The sequence below is a fragment of the Nothoprocta perdicaria genome, unplaced genomic scaffold (genome assembly GCF_003342845.1).
Source record: "Nothoprocta perdicaria isolate Ctin4 unplaced genomic scaffold, notPer1 scaffold_358, whole genome shotgun sequence".
Lineage (NCBI taxonomy): Eukaryota > Metazoa > Chordata > Aves > Tinamiformes > Tinamidae > Nothoprocta > Nothoprocta perdicaria.
The window spans coordinates 167,898-189,151 of record NW_020455597.1 but is presented as its reverse complement, the minus strand read 5'-3'; the positions used below and the strand labels follow the sequence as shown (position 1 = coordinate 189,151).

General features: G+C 39.4%; 1 protein-coding gene across 1 annotated transcript in view; it reads right to left on the bottom strand.

The window, feature by feature from the left end:
• The window catches only part of ATP11A (ATPase phospholipid transporting 11A), a 55,950-nt gene extending 38,995 nt beyond the window's left edge, over window positions 1–16,955 (bottom strand). The window contains exons 1-5 of the mRNA XM_026044286.1: window positions 16,929–16,955; window positions 16,693–16,815; window positions 2,721–2,810; window positions 2,122–2,202; window positions 329–436 (exon numbers count right to left, since the gene is read on the bottom strand). Of these exons, the coding sequence (XP_025900071.1) occupies window positions 329–436; window positions 2,122–2,202; window positions 2,721–2,810; window positions 16,693–16,815; window positions 16,929–16,955 (429 nt within the window). The remainder of the gene's footprint in view (window positions 1–328; window positions 437–2,121; window positions 2,203–2,720; window positions 2,811–16,692; window positions 16,816–16,928) is intronic.
• Window positions 16,956–21,254: the final 4,299 nt, after the last annotated feature.

Below are 21,254 nucleotides of genomic sequence, written 5' to 3'. Positions count from 1 at the left end.
AAGAAGTTATTAATTTGCTTACCTACAAAGAATCAAAAATGGCGGGAAGACAAAAGACAAACCATGACTGAAACACTCCAAGTTCAAAAATGGAAAACGAACAGTTACAACAGAGGAATTAACGAAGCAAAGATAAAGCAGAAACATATGTAGCTTATTAAATTTTTTTCCCGCAGTATTCAATTAAATATCAGTATATTTTAGGTCTAATCTCCATGAAGTAATAAATAMTACAATGTCTTCCACACTACATTTTTGTAAAATTTATTTTACAAGAGCTGTGATGTAAAGCCTGACTCCCAAAAGCTGTTAAGTCATAGTTACTTACTCTTAATTTTCGGCTTTGCTTTCTAACCAGTTTACCATGTTGAATGAAATGAACAGGGCATTGGTTCATTGCATTGTCTGCTTTATGTCGAAGCCAATCTTCATAACCCTAGAAAACAGTGAAATGGAGCGACRGTGATGCACATTTAGCTGTAAAGACACAAAACAGGTCTATCTTGCAAGTAAAATTGTTAAGCAAAATCTTTTGAGCAAAATAAGGAAGAAAAAGAAAGATACTCATGAGAACAAGTGAAACTGTGATACATATGTCATTCATAGAGTCATGTTGGACACGTGCGAAAAACAGCACTTACAGATACAATTAGGCAACAAAAATACATATTTTAACAAAGACATTTTAGTGAACAAGAATTTTTACAATGTATATAGAACAATTACTGGCATTTAAGTGATCACTTGTTGCTTAGCCTATCGACTAGGTAGTGACTACTACTAAGCAAGTATAGAGTATGTATAGAAGACTTTGCTTATGCTTAAAATGTAGAAAAATAATTTGGGAAGGCTGGGACTCTGTAATGAAATATGATAAGGTAAGGGCATGAACAAAGTGATGATCTTATTTCCTGATTGCTTTATTGCACATTTACATATATGTCTAATTTTTTAGCCCCATTTGCAACATACCAGTTCTCAAGAACATTTGAGGAAGAGACTTTACAGACCAAAGAAGTTGAATTGCTGAATTATCTTATCAATTTGTGGTATTATGCCAACGGACAAAGTGAAGGGCAGGGAATCTGCAACCCACCATTCAAGAGGTCCTGGGCTAAAGACTGCACTGGGCTAAAGACTGAGATTGACAAAGACACAGAGACTAACGGGAAGAGATGGACAATGCTACTTCTAGGCCATGTCACTGTAAATTCTACTATTTGTGAATATTACTTTAGGAGCCCACAGTAAAGAGTTGTGTAGCTATACAATGCAAAGAACTGCTCAGAAATTCACTTGCTAATTTTGACTTGGTAACATTTTTGATGAGTTAACTTTGTACCAGCAGGCTTTGTGCCAGATCAAGTAGTGCTGCAGCTGGCCTGAAGCTGACAAAGTCAACAAATTCTGCTCTGGCTAAATCAAAGGAAGTGGAATCATGTGCTCATACTTGATCTGGATTAAATTTGCAAGAGCAGAAGCCCTGATAATGCACTGGTTGGATACTCACCATCACAATATCCCAGCAGGAATCAAAACATTCCATAATTACCTTAGATTCCACCGATTCAGTAGGCATTTGAACTTTCATACTAACCTCACCACTGCAGTATTAGGGTTCCAGGTGAAAAATTATCCTAAGCTATTACTTTTGATACTACTACCTTAAAAGATAAATGGCAAACATGAACAATTTCTTACCAATATAATGTGATGATTCTGTTTGAGCAGAAGAGCTTTTACTGGGTGATTTTAAATTAAATGTGAGGAGACACTGTAGATTCTAACAAACTGATAGGGAAAATTTTAGCCCAAATGATTTTTATTATCTGTTCATGTTTTAAGGGCTAAGGACATCTTGAAGCTAGAAGCAGGTTTATCTTATAAGCTTCTGTAGTTCCCACTGAATTCTCTTTTCAATCATTATTCCAATCAATTCTCTCTGACAGATCACTGAAATTGTTCATCGGGGACGGCCCAAAGACAATAAGATATTGTCAGGCAGGGACAATATCATCACAATGTATTATGAAGGCAGGGAAAAAAAGAAATATAAAATAAATAAAACAAAGAAATGGAATAAATGCTTTCTTTTCCTTTTTTTCTTATATAAGTTCTCACCTGTTTGATAGCTGTTACAGTGATGACAAATAAAAGTGGAAGTCCACTTGTAACTGGACTTGTAGGTGTATCAATAATTAACTGTAAGAAAAGGAACAAATATTTTCCGGATATAATTTTATGAATGCAAACAGTCAAATTTTCAAGCAAAATGTTTCCGATATTTTTTTACCCAATATGTAGCCAAGAAGCAAGTTCCTCTTATTAAAAAGAGCAGCATTCTAATTCAATAGTAAGAACATATACAATATCAGGAACAAATGAAAAATTATAACCACATGCTATAACAAGATATAATAAAATATATTTATATCATATTGGCATTTCACATTTGAGATCAACTATTTGGATTTTTTTTTTCAAATAATGCTCATGAAAACACCATGTAAAATCTACGTAAAAATAAGTACTCACGGGACTGAAACTTTTTTAATGAAACAGAATTTAATAAAATGATATTTCTCTTGGAAATACTGAACTCCAAACATCTAGTCAGGATAGTTTATAGGTGAGTAATTGGAACAGTTTTTCTTCAATCAGTATACCTCATTGTAACTTGGTGAAGTGCAGAAATTGATTTAAAAATGGGGATGGCTTACCTGAACAAGAAAAATGATGAGAAAATAAAAGTTAGCTATTCTTCTGAACTGTTCAAACAAATTTTTCGGTACAAAGTTCCAAAAAGTGTACTGAAAATGAATACAAAGATTTTCAGTGTTTGTGAGAGCAAATGTCATTTACCTTTCATACTCTAAAATATCAATCAAATTCCTAACTCAAGATTAAATACAACAAAATTATTAGGGTAATGCTGTTTTTGTTACTTTAATATATTTATTGAAATGGAATCTAAATTACCAGTCATATATTCTTGGAATCATATTAATTGCTTCAGACAGAGTTTTCTGAACTGTGGCAATCTTGGTACTTTGGACCAAAATAGKTTTTTTTAATACCAAGAGTGCTCATTCAGAGATTTAGTGACAAAACAGTTCATTTAGAGACAAGAAAGGATCTAAAAACACCTTAGTTATCTTTCTAAACTCATTCCATTTTGCAGGCATGACTGTGCAGGTGGTGTGCTGGGTATTGACACATGGATAGCAAGTTGGGGACCAAGACCTTGTCAGGGCTTTTTGGTTCCCTGGCTTTAGCATAAACATACCCCTGTCAGTAAACTACATGGATTAAGCATATATCACTATCTATTTTTCTTAAAAATATCTGAAGTTTAATAAAATGGCCTGAGGTACAGTATTTAAAAGCTTAAATAGAAACTGGAGAATTTGCAAAGGAATAAAAAAATAGKCAAGTGGGAGAGAAAGGACCTTAAGGGGTCATCTCGTCCCTTCCCCTGCCCGGCAGCAGGTTTGGCTATAGGCTTTTCATGCTCACATAGCTCACTCTGTAGCTCCAAATACTGCATGGGAGTATTGCACATCAGAACACGTGAAAAATGCCAGCTAAAACTGTGCAAAAACGCGTGAAAAAATGGCTTAAGAAAACTAGCACTCTAACATCTTATTATCCAAATTATCATTTGGCACATAATAAAGTGTCAACTCCAGTGTAACTTTCATTTCAAAGGCAGCAGCCTGGGAAGATCCAATGATTTCTGCTGCTACAAACGTGTCTTCCCTCTTGGAAGACTGCACTAATAATCGTTAATGTGCACATGATACTACTCTTTATATTCCTTCTGTGTTTCACCCTGAAAGCAAAGACAGCTAGGGCTCTGAAAGGGAAGAAAGTACCTACACCTGTATCTACAAAGTCCAGCCTTGAGAGGCAGGGTTTATTTGCACRTACACCCCCTTTTAGGCAAGATCATCCTTTAACTTGCCTGGGGGGTAGACCCCATGCCTGTGCAGGGCATAGGAACAGAATGTACTTTTTCCTCACGACATGCCAAAAATCCATATAAAATAAATATAAATGCTCCCTAAGCAAGCACTTGGCCTGCTTCCGAGGACCTTCGAACCCCCTGGAGGCGAACAGGCCGCAGCTGGACGGTGAGATGCTCCTGCCCGGCGGCCACAACCCCTTCCAGCAGCCTGCAGTGCCCTCTGCACTGCCCCTGCCCACACACTTGTGCTGGCTGAAGAGCTGCAAACCAGGGCTGCTTGGGCTGGGGCAGGAGTTTCGCTTGCACAACGGCCCCCGTCTCTCAACGCCGCTGGGGTCAGTGTGACAGTGACGAGAAGGAAGGTCCCACTGCCAGTGACTTCACCCTTGCTGTCAGTGACAGGGACAACAGCAGCAGCAACAAGGTATCTTTCTCCTTACACTATCAGAGCTGTAATCAAAGAGAGGCCTAAATGCTGATGGTGATGCACAGGCAGGAAGCAAAACCTAAATTAGCAGATTCGCAGATGCAAGATAATTTATGTGCAGGACTGTAGAGTATCTGGAGTTTTGCCTTTCAGTTTTAAGAACAAATAGAATAAACTTTATATTAACATTGTTCAGTTGTCTTTGTGAAGCACAGTTATCAATTTTCCACATGAAAAAAATCCTGCCTGTGTTGTGAATCAGCTGTTGTGATTTCCCCGGCCCTCTTAAAGGCTGCACACGGCAGCAAAGCTCTTGTTCCTGCATTTTGTATACATGATTACACTAGGCACGAGATTGCAAACCACAGTGGAGACAACAAAAACACATGCTATTTTCTTATCTCTTTATTCATTAGTATCAAAACATGGGATTTCCTTTACTTCATAGGAAAATAGTGGTATGTGAGAATACATAAGAATATGCAGAATATATAATATTCTTATATGTGAATATATTTTCCATCATTGATTATTAGGAAAACTATCTCATTTTTCTAATCTTATGTATTTATTTCCTTATGAATCTCTGCCTGTGCAGAAGGAAACATCTATAGGTATTTCAGGGAAAACTTCTGCTTACATTTTTCTCTGTTTAGCAGTTTTAAGTGCTTTGCCATGTTTCCACTGATAAATCTTGATGATTTAAACAAGTTCCCCAAGCGCTCATCCATAAAGAAGAAATCTTTTAAGCAATGATTTCCTGTTTATACCTCCCCTGTACGGTGTGTGGTGGCAACAAGTTGCTGCCAGAGCAGATACTTAAAATGCTGGATTCAGGAAAGCAAGTCAAATACTTAAAATCTGTAGAAAGTTCTGGACCCTCAGCATCTGATCACTTTCTTTTCTGAAAAGACACGTTGCCTCCACTTCAGCTTTACCAAACTTCCTAAACAAACCTGGAATGCCACACTGAAACTAGTCAGTGAAAATAGATGTCCTCATGCCATGCTCTTCTCGCAGATGATCCCTCCTGGTCATAAAGCCCCTTTGGAAGCAGCCCACAACATTTTTTCTTTCCCTTTCTCCCATCCATCAGTATGGATATATGAGTATACAGCTCAGGGCAGTATCTACAAATCGATGCCTAATGCGTAACCAGCATGATCAGTCCTAGGGAAAACAAGAGGGTGGCTACTGCCCAGAGCAAGAGTTATCTCCTGGCTGCGTTCCCAGCAGTTGCTTAATCCCAGTTAGGCAGGAACAAAACAAAAATCTTCAGTGGAAAGACATTAAAAACACAGCTAGTGAATACATTAGATTACTATGCGCAGGTAAAGGGCTAATTCTCTCCCTTTGAGGTAATTTCCAGTAATGTTCTTTCAAAACTCTGAAAAGCACAGTTTATGGATATTTGCCTATCCTTTCCAATACAGCTCACCAGAAGGAAAACAGAATACCCAAACGGTTGAAGACCTGACAATTTCAGGATGAGGAAGGCTTCACTCCTCTTATTTTAGCTACTGCAGAAGGCAGAACGTGCCTGTGCCTCCTGCATGCAGGYGGGAGCAGCTCAGGAGGAGCACAAGCAGCCGCCTCGCACCGCAGCTCCGGGGGCACCTGGGGACACGTCCGCYGTCCCCTCGGCCCCGGCTCCTGCCCTGTGCTAACACCAGCCTGACCCCCGCTCCAACCCCGGCACCTCCTTGTCAGCGCYAATCCCATGAACTCAAAAGCACCAAACAGGATCCCATAGCTTTTCTTTCCATATTGACCTTTTCATTTGAGCCCTGTATTTCAAAATTTTGGCTCAGATTTCAAGCTCGACTCTCCATTCTAAGAGGCTGATGTTTTCCTAAGTAGAAGGAGAGTTTCTTATGCAATCACTTGACATCAAAGCTGGAGCTCTGAGGAACAAAGCACTCCAGATTGCAGCATTAAGGTCTCTCAGCACCACCTCCTTGATTTCTCACAGCTTACTTGTTTAAACACTCACCACCTCTCTTCTAATCTGCTCTGATTTCACAGCCTGACACTCCTTTCCCTCCACATTACTGGACCCTCTTCACTGTTTCCTGTGAGTGCTTAAATTTATTTTACCAAAAACTTCAACCATGCTGCTTCAGCCCCGGTCTGTAGGCATCTTACCATGCTGAACTGTAAACCTTCTACAGGAAAGAATTAGGGAAGAAAAGACAAAAGTTGAACAAATAACACTTCAATCACTTTTTTTTCCAGTCTGACCATGTTTTTCTTTTAAACAAACAATATATGCATAGACTTGAATTTGCTCACAGTGCCTTCAGTATTTTTAATATAGAGATGTTTATAGTGCCTATCAATTATCAAGGGATTATATTCTTTTCCAAGGGATTATATTCTTTTCAAGCTGCCTCCTTAGTAAGCGGACTGTATTTTTATGTGTATGTATTATATTTAATATATTACATAACGTTATATTCAAATTATATCTATATATTTACTACGTATTTTACTTATATATTTAAGGTATTCCCCCTTTAACAAAATAGCTGARGACTCTCCTCAGAAGTTTGGTAAATGCTTTAAAATTAGTTTTATTTATAGAAATATTACTCTCTTTTTAAACAAATAATTTCCTAAAGTCTAATAGAGCTGAGCACTGGCAAGAACAACTACAACAAAGGAATAAAAAATAATAAATCAATAGTTAGCTGAAATCCGAAGCACTGATTCCAGTCTCCAAATCAAGTGCCTTGCTTAGAATCACAAAGTAAGTGGTGGAAAAGCCAAGCTATGACTTTTGATATATGAAATCAGTCTAACCTCTCTAACTTGAAGCAAAAAAAAATGCAGAAAACGGGCTTCTGTGCTTCTTGTGATYCAATAAAAAGGGAATAGCGGTAACTGAAATTTTGACAAGTGCTTTGCAATGTATAGACCACAACTTGGCATCCACAACTTGGAATGAATGCAGAAATACACAGTTAACTATATTTTACCAGAAGTATTTACCTGAGCTCATCTTCACGATGTTTAAGGTTCTTTATATAGCGAGAGCCCCATTTCTCCATACCACATGTGCTATTTCACATCACGCTGCTCATGGCGAGCCCCTTTCAGAGCAGATCGACATGGCTGCACGAGAAGGCACTAAGGACATTCCCGAGCCCACGGGTATCTGGACACACACCTTCCTGCCCCCCAGACATGCCACACATAAATGTTTATCTGCTTTGGGCACACATGGCCGTGCCAGTCGCCACTGCGGCCTTTGCTCAGGACTTTCAAACCACATCGTTGCTTTGGGCTGTGTTTGAACTCCTCAACTTGGAGCTGTTGTGTCATGTCCCTGTAGAGGAAAGAGGCCTGGGAAAGCCTTGGTATCCCAAGGGACTGCTCCGAATTCCAGTGGGCTCTCCTTGGTGGAGATGTTTTAATAGTTCTTTAACCCTCAGAATTGAAGTTTCCTTTAAATGTGGCAAGATAATGCAAAAACAAACAAACAAACCAGAGACTCACAGGCCCTCCTGGTGCTTTTACAACATGATGCTTATAGAATCACAGAATCCCAGAATGGTTGAGGTTGGCAGGGACCTCTGGAGATCATCTAGTCCAACCCCCTGCTCCAGCAGGGACACCCAGAGCATGTGGCACAGGGCGGCATCCAGGTGGGTTTTGAAGACCTCCAGAGAAGGAGACTCCACAGCCTCCCTGGGCAGCCTGTGCCAGGGCTCTGGCACCCTCAYGGGAAAGCAGCTTAGAGCGAGTGCTGCACAGAAGAGGTGCAGTACATGGGCATGAATTTTTGCTGGGACAGTGCTGAGCATCATGGCAAGAGCAAGGAGCTTTGCGCACTCTGATCTGTACTTCCTCTTTGAGCAGTTGCTGGAATACCCTAAACACTGAAGTATTTCCAGTACATTTATATGGGTAGAGATATGAAGACGGAATACCAGGAATAACRCAGTGAGAACAACTAAATGAAAAAAGGCTGCTGGAAGGAAGTGAGGAGCATCCCAGGGTATATCCACCCAAGCAATTCCACTGTACTATCCTCTCCTTGCAGGCACAAACTTGAAACCCTCTGCATATTAAGTTATAAACTATATTTCTAGAGCCTTGTATAAGCAGATAAAGAAACTCAGAATCAYAGAATAACTTCATATGGATTCCTGAAGACTACCTAGTTCAACTCCTTTCTTAAAAYGGGTCTAATTAGATCGGGTTACTCAAGACCATTTCCCAGGACAGAGACTCCACAAACCCTCTGGGCAACTTGTTCCAGTGTTTGGACACCCTCATTATAAAGGAAAAAATCTTGAGATTTAATCAGATTTTTCCATGCTCCAACTTGTCTCCATTGCCTCTCAGCTTTCCACCAAGGACCTCCAAGAAGAGTCCGGCTCCATATTCCCTGCACTCTCCAAATAGGCAGTTGTAAACAGCGATCTACAACACAGAGCTCCCTCCGGCAGCCTTCTCTCCTTTAGGCTGAGCAGCCCCATTCCCACAGACACTCCTCATGCCACCTTCTCCACTCTCTGACCAACCTGGTGGCCTCTGCTGGGCTTGCTCTGGTATGTCCATGTCATTTTTGTAATGGGGGGCTCAAAACTACACACACTATTCCAGATGTGCTCTTGTTCTTACGAAGCCAAATAGATCAGTTCTGTCCATCTGCTGGCAGGACTCTTCCCAGTGCAGCCCAGGATGKTTTCAACCTTCTTTGTTACACATCTTACTGAACCTGATATTCCCTGGGGATTTCCACTCACCTTATCCACTCATTCAGCCTGCATCTCATCAGCTTGGTAATACAGAGAATATAGGATACTGACAAAATCTTACAAAAATCAAGTTATACGATATCCACTGCTCTCCCCTTGTCCTCCCTCAGCAAAAGTCACCTCATCACAGAGAGCACTGAGGTTGGTCAGGCATGATTTGCCCTTCATTAACCAATGCTGGCTGCTCTCAATCACTTCTTGTCCTTCACATGTTTAAAAACAGCTTAGGARAGGATTTGTTCCTTAATCTTCCCAAGGACTGAGGTAAGGCTGATCTTGTAGCTCCCTGGATCCTCCTCCTCGTCTTTCTTGCACAAGGGTGTGACATTTGCCTTTTCCCAGCCATCAGAAACTTCTCCCATTGCCAGTCCTAACTGTCAGTTGTGTCAAGGCAAAGCTCAGGGCAGTCAAGCCACTCSCTTGCACAGAGAGAAATCCCTCCTCCTCACCTTCCTACTCTACTTTTTTCTGAAAAGCYGGAGTGCCTCCAGAGCAGCACTCACCCCCTCCCTGGCCCCAGGCTCTGCAGTTCTTGATGAACATCAGGTTACCCCTAGCAGTACGGCTGGCACCCACATGCAGGACCAGCAGGAAGGGCAAGTTCCCCTGAGCACCAGGCCTGAGGGCCAAACAAAGTCAGGGCAGTCTCTCTGCAGCAACAGGGATCCAGGCACACAAGCCTCCTGAGACAACAGCTCAGAGCTGCACAGAGCTGCCTTCATCCTCTGCACGAGGGGGTCTCCAGTAACTATCGCTTGCCTTTTCCCCTACACAGGGCCCTGAAGGACTCAGAGGGCCCTGAAGATCCATGATTCCCTGACGGGTCATATTTGTCCTCACCAGTAGCCCAGGGGAGGGCACAYACTCTGAAATAACAGGAGCCTGCTGTCAGCAGCTTTCAGCCTTCTCCAGCTTTACAGTCACTCTCCACTCCCATAGGTCTAAAATTCTTGGATTAGGCTTGTGTATTACTGTGATTTACTAAGAATAATATTCTTGCACTGAGTACTACAAAAGATGTGGGACCCTTTGGACAACAGTTAAATAACAGGTAGCAGAAAAATACTAACAGCTTGTCCTTTTTATTAGATTTATACTGAAGTTATCTTCAGGTTGCAAAAGACCATTATAATGGTTTAGAACTACCTGCAGTCCAGGTCACTGTGTAACAGAGTGCTCTGTCARCGTGAGGCTCTGCAATAACATAACACATAACTTCTTAAATCTGGAGTGGCCTAGCAATTAAAAACAAAGAAAAAAGGAWGGAAAAAAAAAGGATGTTTGGCATTGCAGCCTTGGTAGATTAAAAAATCTTACCAGCTTTGCAATTTAATCATCTTGTATATTAGGAAGAAAGTCAGTCCTTGACTTCTGTAGCAGATTAATTAGGCTTGTGAGATGAATTAAAAAATTAAAACCTTATAATAGGAGCAATTTGCAATACCTCAACGAAACCCTGCATTAGACTGAACATGAAAGAGAACAAAGCTATGGTTGCCCATTCACACTTTCTCACAGGCAAATGACTTTGGTCCTCTTTGAGGAAACAAATATACAATTCTTTTTTTTTTTCTTATTATATTTCTTAGCACAGAATAAGGTATACAGACACACTGAGGCATACTTTTGCATTTTGATCTTATCCTTTTTTAATCTGTTATTCTCCATTATTTACATATGACTAGCCAAGAAAATTTTGGCGTCATCCACTGAAACCTGCCAAAATTACTCACACTTATTTAACTATTAGTCACTGAGATTGAGATGACTCAGAAATAATAAGATTAGTACTGAAAGCAGCTAAGTCTTCCCTTGCAATTTATAGGTCTCTCAACGTGCAGAATTACWGTTTCAGGCTATTCTCATACAAATCAACATTCAGATCAGTATCCAAAGAGAAGCTTTCAGGAAATGTGAAAATAACAGAAGATAATATTATTTTTGAGACGAAATGGGAGCCCTTCTGATCAGCTAAAATACAGAATTTCTACTGTAGGAGGTAAGAGCAGTACCATTTGCCATCCAAATTCATCTCAGTGCTTTTTCATAATAATCGACACAAGACAAAGCTGTAGTACAAGTCAGCATTCCATAATTTCATAGCATAATTTAAATTGAATGAAATCTCTGTAACTGAGAACAAAGTTTTCAAGTAAGAGTTCTTCATCCACTGTAGAATCGATCCTGCATTTCATTTAGTCACATCCCACCCCTTTTCCATATCATCTTCCTGTGGCCCCCAGTGCCTCCAGTTACGTTAGTGACCTGGACACAAGTCCGTAGTGCAGCTGTTGAGGTGTCTTTTTATGAAACTATGAACGTTTGTAGCTACCCAGGATCAGTGTTACTGAGGCAAAATGCTATATACTGAGTAATATAGGCTGTAAATAAGAATAAAAGACCTATTTACAGGGCTTGTAAACCTGAATCAAATTTTAAGTTCCTCTTAGGCAGCTTTTTCTATGGGTGGTGAGGAAAAAGAGCGAGTCCTCCTGCAGAGTCTCCTGTGTTCCTCAAGTTGTCACCTTTTGTTGACACACTGGGTGGTCTCTGACCCCTCACTCACCAGATCATTCCTACTCTGGCATCTCTAAAATTTTTGATTCTTTCTAGCAGGTCATTCTSTATTTTCTCTGCTAAAAGCAGTAAGCAACTCTAATCTCACAAACACTCACAGAGCTTCCTACTGTTCCCTCAGAAAGGTCTCATTTGTAGACTGCWCACTCTTGCTCAAAAAAGACAGAGATGTACACATCAAATCAGTCACTACTTCACTGACTCAGCAAGGAGATGCAAATTCCTACTGTGTCCCCATATGGATGAGATCCTTTAAGCCTGGCAGTTCTATAAATACATCACATGCACCTACAAATAAAAACACATCTATAAATATAAATGCATCAGATGATCAATTCAAGAGACAGAAGAAGAAAGTGGAATGTTACAAATTATTAACAACTGAATAAAGAGCTGAAAACACTATGCCCCTGTATAAATTCAGAGTTAGACTATATATTGAATGCTGTGTTTTTTGTTTCCATCCTAAAAAAAACTCTATAACTGRCTTGAGAAAAGGTACAGGAAAATCTGAGCAAAAGTATGAATTAGCTTCTGCATAAAGAATATTTGAATATACACATTATTTAGCCTGGAAAAGAATATGGCAGATGATCATAAACAGAAACAAGAAGGCAAACTAGGAGAAACAGTTGTTTTCGGATACAAGGACTTGAAAAGGAGATGAAATTTGCAGGTGGCAGTTTCAACTTTTGGTGGTCAGGGTTAAGGTACTGCTAAACTGTAGAAATGTTTGGCAGAAGAAATTATGGAATCCGAAAGTTTATGTGGGTTCAAGAAGTTGACAGTTGAAAAAGAAATTGAAGAAATCACAGATGAGAAATTCAAATAAATACTAAACAGGAAGTCCTGCATTTTGGGGTCACAAATACCTAACTCATAGATGAGCACATGTGCGAGAGAGTGTTCGGTGGAAGGAGACTCCGTGCTGGCTCGCTCTTGCCCTCTTCCCTCCCGGGCACAGCATCCCGTGCTGGCTGCCCCCTTGGTCAGTACCAGGGTGGCTGCACAGGCACCCTGGCAAACTGCTACACGTGTAAGGATGTTCTCTTTAGCTTACAGACTGGGGTATTCTGGGCACAGCAGGAATAGGAAAGTTGCACCTTGAAGTTTTAAGATTAACTTAGGTTTTATATTAACTAGTTATCCTGTAATTGGTCAAGTTTAAGGAAAAGGCAACTTTTCCATAACATAAAAGGCAACTTTTTATGTTAACTCTATTAAGAAGGGGGAAAAGTGCTGTTCTCGACCAAATTCTGTGAACTGTTACTACTGTATAATTTTAACTTATTTTTCGTTCTACTCCATCATTAATAGAATCAGTAAATTATTTCCAATTTTATTTTGAAAAGGAAATAAAGCTTAACAGGTAGAAATATGAATGTTAAGATCCTCTTTACAAAGCTCTATACTTTTAGAACATGAGCCAACTGTGCACACATCTACAACACATGAATCTACACCTTATCTCATTTCAACACAGCTTTTGGGTAGAACATTCTCTAAAACATAACTGAATCAAAATCAAATCAACAGGACATTTGGGCTTGTTCAAAGTCTGTCTAGAAATCATTCGCACCACGAGGAACGTGTCATTAAGCAGACAATATTAACCATGCTGTACAGTAACACTGCAATGTACAGAAAGTATCTTCCTGTCCTGGAATCAAATTATTATCTTGCTGACACCAGGAAACCTCTGGTGAAGCCAAGTAAGGTTTACTTACTGAGTTATTATTCTTTGGAAAGAATAATATGAATTCTAAATTTTCCTGGTTATTTCAAGCTGCCRTATTTTTTCAGTGTTTTATGAGAGGTTATTTGTCAAGATAGTCCAGTTGATGAGGTTTCTTCCTGGTTTTAAACATCACTTTTCAGAAATTCAGTTTGTCTTAACTTTGTAAAATCCGTACTTGGAAGTTCAGAGTGCCTCACCCTTGAAGAGCAACTACCTTCCTTCTTGTATGAGCATTAAAGATCTATAAACTCACAGCTGAAAGTTATTGTCCGTCTCACCAACGAAAGCATAMGGAAATATCCCTCACTGCTGAATTAACATTACACACTATGCTTGTATGTATGTATTTTACTTTAACAAATCCATTTCCCATTTTATTTTTGTGCATTTAATAATTTCTCTGTAAGTTTAAGGCTRTGTTTCCTATGCTGGGTAGGTGCCCCTGAAATGCTACGTAAAGGAATAGGTGAGGACAGTAAAAGTCTCAGTAGCTTCCAGAACCTCAGCATGTTGCTTTGCTCAGGCTATTGGGGAAGTACGTGAATAATAGAGTTTATTTGTAGGGAAAAGTACAGACAAGACAGAACCAAAGGTTCTCATAAATACCATTAAAGAACTTGCAGCAGGCTAACAAATTGTACAATATAATAATGCATTTACATGAACTCTGTTCCTCCTGAAACAGCACTGCTGTATTTACTTTCATAATAAGGCTTAGTAATTTTTAAAAGTTTGATAAGTTTATTAAATAAGTGACAAATTTGAGAAATACTTAAGAAAAAAATATTGCTCTCACTAATGMAATTTTGCTCATGGAAAACCACTTATAGCTGACAACTAAAGAGTTTAATATTCAAAATGTTTAGCTGCACATSTTTTACAGATAAATAACAATATAATGAATTCTTTTCTTTGAGCTAAATGAAATCCTGTATGTTTACTAAAGGCAGGCAAGGACCCCCTCCTCAAAGCAGCTTTAAGCCATACTTAAAAACTCATCTTGTGAAGCATAGTAACCTGTAACTTACACCAATTTCAGCACTGCAAAAAGATGTCAAACATCTTGCAGGACTGAGTGCTCATTCAAGCTAAGGTCACATGAAGCAGGTAGACGGGTTTTTTAATATTTTCCAATTTTTCATTTTCTAAATATGAGGATTTTTGGTGATTTTTCCATAATCACAATGCCTTTTTTCTAGTTATTAATTTCATTCATTTTATTTAGTCATTGAATTCATGTATATGGATGAATACAGAAAACTTCCTTTTTCGTTCTTTCATTAATTCACTCTAAATGACTGAATTAGAAATATTAATTTAAAGAATGCATCTAAAAAGAATATATAGTTGAGGCATCTAAATATAAAATACTTCCCAAAAAACAAATAAGCATAACATAAGAAAAAATGTGTTTTCTTTAAAACTCAGAAAATGGACTCTCTTGGCTAGATTTATAGATTCTATGTCTGACATTAGTGACTGTCATCCTATAGATTCTATTTTTTTGGAGCTTTTCGGCAAATGGGATCAGGTTTTYAAGTAAACAATGCTACTCCCTATATGAATATAATTGTATAACATTTCAACATAAAGAAAATGCAACTACATAATCTGTACTTCTCCTTATTGAGCATTTTTGGTAACACAGAATAAAACCAACTTATTTGGAGCACAAAAGCCATTTCAGCTTTTTCTTTAACTACTGAAGTTCACACAAAGAAAAAACTATAAATTATATATTTTATGTCTATATAAATATATGTATTATATATTATATTTATATTATATATATAAATATATATGTGTGTATATATGCACTCTATTATATATATATATATATACACAAAAGTTTGAACAAAATCACTTTTAGTCCTCCAAAATGACCTAATACTTGGAAAATGAAAATTTGTCTAAATTAAAATTTACTTTGGTGGCTTCACTTTGAGATAGCATGAGATGAACAAATTAAAAATGTGTCACAGGAGTACAAAGACTTGTATAAAATGTCTTTGCTTTGAAATAATACATAAAGCAATATAAACTATTTGTGTAAAGCACAAGATTTCCACTTGTGCTGATTTGATTTTATTCCACCTGGACTACTTATTGCATTGTTCTTTTGAATTATCTAGCTAATTAAATAAAGAAGCTTACATACGAGGCTGTTTGCTTTTGTATTGTCTTTGAATTAAGTACTGAGGCAAGGTAGTAAAATATATTTTCTTCAAATTCCACATAAAAAAGAGAGATATTTTGAAAAAGTGAGAGGTTACTACCTTTTAGCCATAACAGGTATACGAAATATAGATGCTCAGATCCTTAAAATTACAATGGAACTAAGGTTCTTCAATGGCTCTGTGTATATGAACTACTCCCCAAGAAGAAAATTTCTCAGCAGGATAATTACTGTACTGAATTGGTTATTTCTTACCTACTTTGACAACGTGTGTTTATGAAGATTAAAACCTACGCACGTTACAAATGTGAGTATATGGTGTTAGCCATACACTAAGCCTGAAGTATTCAACTTTTAGATAAAATTTCCACAGAGCACAAGATGGGTCTTTGCCAAAGCAAACCCATCACTCTAAAGAGGTAGCAACAATCTAACTCCACATGGAAAACTGCTGAGGTGTAAGGAAGGATATGCAAGCTAAAGTGAGGGTCAACTGGGAGGATTCCAAAAGGCACCAATGTATCACAAAGAGATAAGAATGATATTGTTATCTAAATGGATAACAGTCTATTATTTCCACGTTTTTCTTTTTTGTCAATATGAGCGTTTGAAGGGAACTGCACCGTTATCCTGCAGATAGTTTTGTCTGTGGATAATTTGTATTGATCTTACTACTTTTCATACTTTGAGGTATTGTCCTAGGTTACAAAGGACATAGTCTTCTCTTCAGGAGATTGTCTTTACTCCAGGACTGCCCAAATTAAATTTAGTGCCCTTCCTCTGTGCAGAAAAGCACAGCCTCACTGTAACAGTTTACTCTGTAATATTTTGAACATGAGATGAGTCATTTTATTCCTCTTCATGTTAGAGGCAATTTGACAATTAATTGTGGTACAAGAAAACTGAAGTATCTTTATTTTACTTTTGTCAGTAGCTATTACAGTAAAAGAAAACGTATAGGAAGCAAAAATGCCTGGAAAAAAGAACAGAGTGCATAACTTAATCTGTTTTATGTACATGAATGAAGGCAAATGCTCCTACCTTGGAGGAGACTATTCTGTTGTCGGGATACCTCTGTGGAATGTAGGCTTCCGCGCCCGGCGGGGGCTCCCGGTGTCCCACGTAAATAGTGCGGCTGTCCACCCAATTCTCCTCTCCGGCACACTACAGGGAGGARAAACAGAAAAACGGGGTCATTTCAGCCCACTCAGTATTTCTGCATGAAGATGAGTCACAGCCCAAATTATCTACTCATGTCTCCGATCATCAGGGCATACACAAAGGCCGATGTATTTCCCCTGCATCTCGACATATAATCTCCTCAGAACCACTAAAGACACAAATATAAGTCAACCATCAGAACTCTGCCTTAACTGCACTGAAGAGCATTTTCCCTTAAGACCATAAAGGAGCATCCATAAAACGTATTGTTGTCTTTTTTTTTTCAGTTTTATTACTGAAAAGAATGGTTTAATTTTTTTTCACTCAAATCAGATTTTTATTAAGCATTTATGCAGTCACTATGTATTTGCCACTGACAAAAATCAGTGTTAATTTAAAAAAAATCTCCAAGTAAGACTTGCCAGCCATAACTCAATTTATTTGCAGCAGTGTTTTGTATCTAAAGAGAAACTCTGTGTTCTTTGACGTAGTAGTAATAATGATTTTTCCAGACACCAAGCAAATTTAGGGGATCACAGGGGATCACACAGTAAAAGACCTCCACTTGTCAGTTCACATCTTTTGCTCTGTAATTAAAGCTATGTCTGCAACAAGAAGTAAATGAGCCCCACTGAAATGTTCCTATATTCACATCTCAAAATCTCCCTACATACACAACTCTTCTAAAATCAGCATTTGCATGCTTTCAAATCACTGTAAAATTATACAATTCATGGGAGAAGAGCATTTGCATATAAGCAAAATGAACAATAGGTTTCTGCAGAATTGTGATTTTCTTTAGGTAGGTGGATTACAAAATATGCATCTCTTAGTAGACAGTTTTACTAATCACAGAATCACAGAATCACAGAATATTTAAGGTTGGAAGGGACCTCTAGAGATCATCTAGTCCAACCTTCCCGCTCAAGCAGGCACACCTACAGCACGGGGCACAGGGCGGCATCCAGGCGGGTTTTGAAGACCTCCAGAGAAGATTTTAAGGTCATAATCCTCATCTATCATATGAAAACTATTAATCAAGTACAGTATGCAATTCTAGCATCTTACTCCATACGTAGGAAATCTCATGCATTAGTTCACTATTTTAACATCATCATTGGATCAAGTTCAGAGTTTTAGATGTAAATTAAATATTTAATTGCAAAATCAATTTAAACAGAAAAATATCGCTTTATACTGTAATGCTGCATTTGCATGTACTTCCATTAAGCGTATCAAAGGAAAGCTTTTCTAGAAAGGGTCCAACGTAGAGTAAGAAAGATGATTAAGGGACTGCAGCATCATATGAGGAAAGATTAAGCGAGCTGGGGCTGTTTAGCCTGGAGAGGAGAAGACAGAGAGGGGATCTGATCTGATATGTACAAATATCTGAGCGGAGAATGTAGGGAGGAAGGGGCCAAAGTCTTCTTGGTGGGGCCAGTGAGAGGACAAGGGGCAACGGCACAAACTGAAACACAGGCAGTTCCATCTCCCTGTGAGGAGGAACTTCTTTCCTATGAGGGTGACAGAGCCCTGGCACAGGCTGCCCAAGGAGCCTGTGGAGTCTCCTTCTCTGGAGGTCTTCCAAACCCGCCTGGCTGCCACCCTGTGCCCCGTGCTCTGGGTGTCCCTGCTGGAGCATGGGGTTGGACTAGATGATCTCCAGAGGTCCCTTCCAACCTCAATCCCTTCTGTAATTCCAGCATTCTGTGGTTCTTTTCTTCATCCTCAATAGCAACATCTATATAGTCCACTAGAAGCTTCCTGAGAGCCCTCCAGGGCATTGGTGCTGGAGTGTCCCTGTGGGTGAACTGTGAGAATGCTTCCCAGCAAAATAATACCAAGCAACTACTAGGAGCAGTCTGGTAGTCAGCATAGCCAAAGCATTGCTCCTGGGTGCTCTATACCTGATAGCAGCTGGACGTAGCTGACCAGTTCTTGACAATAAGAGCTTAATCAGGTGAACGTTGACTCTACTTTTCTAGTTGGTCTCACTGCCAATAGTTCTGGGCACATTTAATTTACTGGTACATAGTTGGCAAGTCTAAYACGAAACAACAGAAGAAATCACCCTAGTATTGCCTTTCTTCGTTCGCTTTTACATGATTATTCCACTATTTTAAGTGCAACACATACTCCAAGAAATTCCAACAGAAATTATGTTAATAAAGTCTCATGATACTCTGAACACCAGGAGTAGTTACACTTATAAAACATGATTTATGGTATTTGAATAATTTTCCTTACGAAAAAAACTTCAAAAACAACCAAAAAACCCCTATTGTACACATATTATTAACCACAGAATAGCTGAGTAGTCATGAAGTAAAATGTGAAGTGCAATAAAAGGCTTAAATAAAAGTGACCTTTGCTGTCCTACATGTGTTCTAAAATTACAGAGAAACTAAAATTATTATTAATTCTTTCAAAGTATAGAAAAAACAAAGGTTAGAAGCTGCCAAAAGGTAGCTTCTGAAGATTCAGAAGTTCAGAATAATCTCCAGAAGAAGATTCTGAAGCTCCTGTATCATTAAAGTTTCCAAAGATTCAGAAGCTACCAAAAATAAACAAATAAATAAAACAAAAGTAAGAATAAAAGTTTAAGAAGTTTGTGTTTTTAACGATTCTAATCTAAGAGCCCTAAGAAGAAACTCCTAGGAAACATGAAGAGACAAGTTACCTGTAAGGGAAGTAAAAATGATAGCCATTCTTAAGACAAACGAATGGTGGCCCCGTCACAGCTACACTAAACTCCACCACTATTAWTGACTTCAGTGGGGTGCAGGTGCAGCGTTTCTCAGATACCAGATCCCTGCAGTGTGGAGCTGCCATGGAGCTGAATGGAGGTGAGTTTAGGCAGTAGCCTAATGTCGCAGGCTTCTGGCACTCTAACTCGACCTGAGACAGCTCAAGAGCAGACAGACACCCTAACTGTTTAGGCCGCTTCGGAAAAGAAGACTACATAGTGTTGATTTGCAGCAAGCCTGTGTGTTTTGACAGGAGGTAAACAGCAGTGCAAAGGTTTCTACATTCTACCGTCCTTCTAGGACATGAAGGAAAACGGGGATCCTCCATCATTCTGCTGCCACAAAATGTATCTAACCTCTCCCGTACACCCGAATGCACAACACATACAACTGATTTACATGCCAAACAATTCTGGAAAGGGAAGACAGTGTGAGATATTCCTGCACCATTAGAAGATTAGTTTGTACAATAAACTTCCTAGCTTTTCTGTTAAGAAGGATATCTCAGACATACAAGCAACCTAACACAGCAAAGTGCCTGAGTTCAGAGGTGACTGCGCAAGGGGTGCACGTTCGGGCATGTGGGAACACAGGGCACAAATCTTTGAACACCAGGAATAAACCACTCGGCTGCTTCTTCCCTCTGCACACACCCGAGCTGACAATAGACTTCCTGTATTTACTTTGAACCAATCTAATGATTTGTTAATAACATTATTAGCTCTTATAAGCATTTTTATTTTAATTTCACAGTATAAACTGACCTTCACCATGACAGTTAATACAGTCCTCTGTGAAATTATTTATCAGCTTTGTAAGAGGAAAGGATAGAGCTCTTTATGCAGTGTTCTCCTACACTACTGCCAAGCTTTTAAAGGTTGGATGCCTCGAGTACCGTAGCAAACTAAGGAAACCAACTTAATGTCACACTCCAAAATATGTATGCCTAATGAAAAGTTCCATAAAATTTACTTTAGACAAGGATATCAGATCAAGACAAACTCCTCTGCTAGCTCAATCAAATCTGCTTTTACTTTATTGTTAAAATCACCACAAAGGACAACAATGCAACTGTAACAATTTTCGCTATCTGCTAATACATTTTTTTAAACTCTTCAGTATGTCAACAAAGAACAACGAAATAATGGACTTAATTAATCTAATTCAAGAACCTGACCTATAAACATCAAGCCCCCCACAACAGTCACAGTCCTAGGGTAAATGTTACAAGGAAGTGTGGGTTATTCAGTAGGGTACAGCTGCACTACGAAAGCAACCTCACGGTGCTCAGCAGTGGGGAAAAGCCGCTGTGAGGGGCACAGGGCCATACACAGGGCTGTGAGGGGCACAGGCCGTATGCAGGGCTATGAGGGGCACAGGGCCCTACCCAGCGCTGTACCAGGGCTGTGAGGGGCACAGGGCCATTCGTAAGGCTGTGAGGGGCACAGGGTCATACACAGGGCGTTGAGGGTCACAGGGCCCTACCCTGGGCTGTGAGGGGCACAGGGCCGTACCCAGGGCTGTGAGGGGCACAGGGCTGTATGCAGGGCTATGAGGGGCACAGGGCCGTACCCAGAGCTGTGAGGGGCACAGGCCGTACGCAGGGCTGTGAGGAGCACAGGGCTGTATGCAGGGCTATGAGGGGCACAGGGCAGTGCCCAGAGCTGTGAGGAGCACAGGGCTGTATGCAGGGCT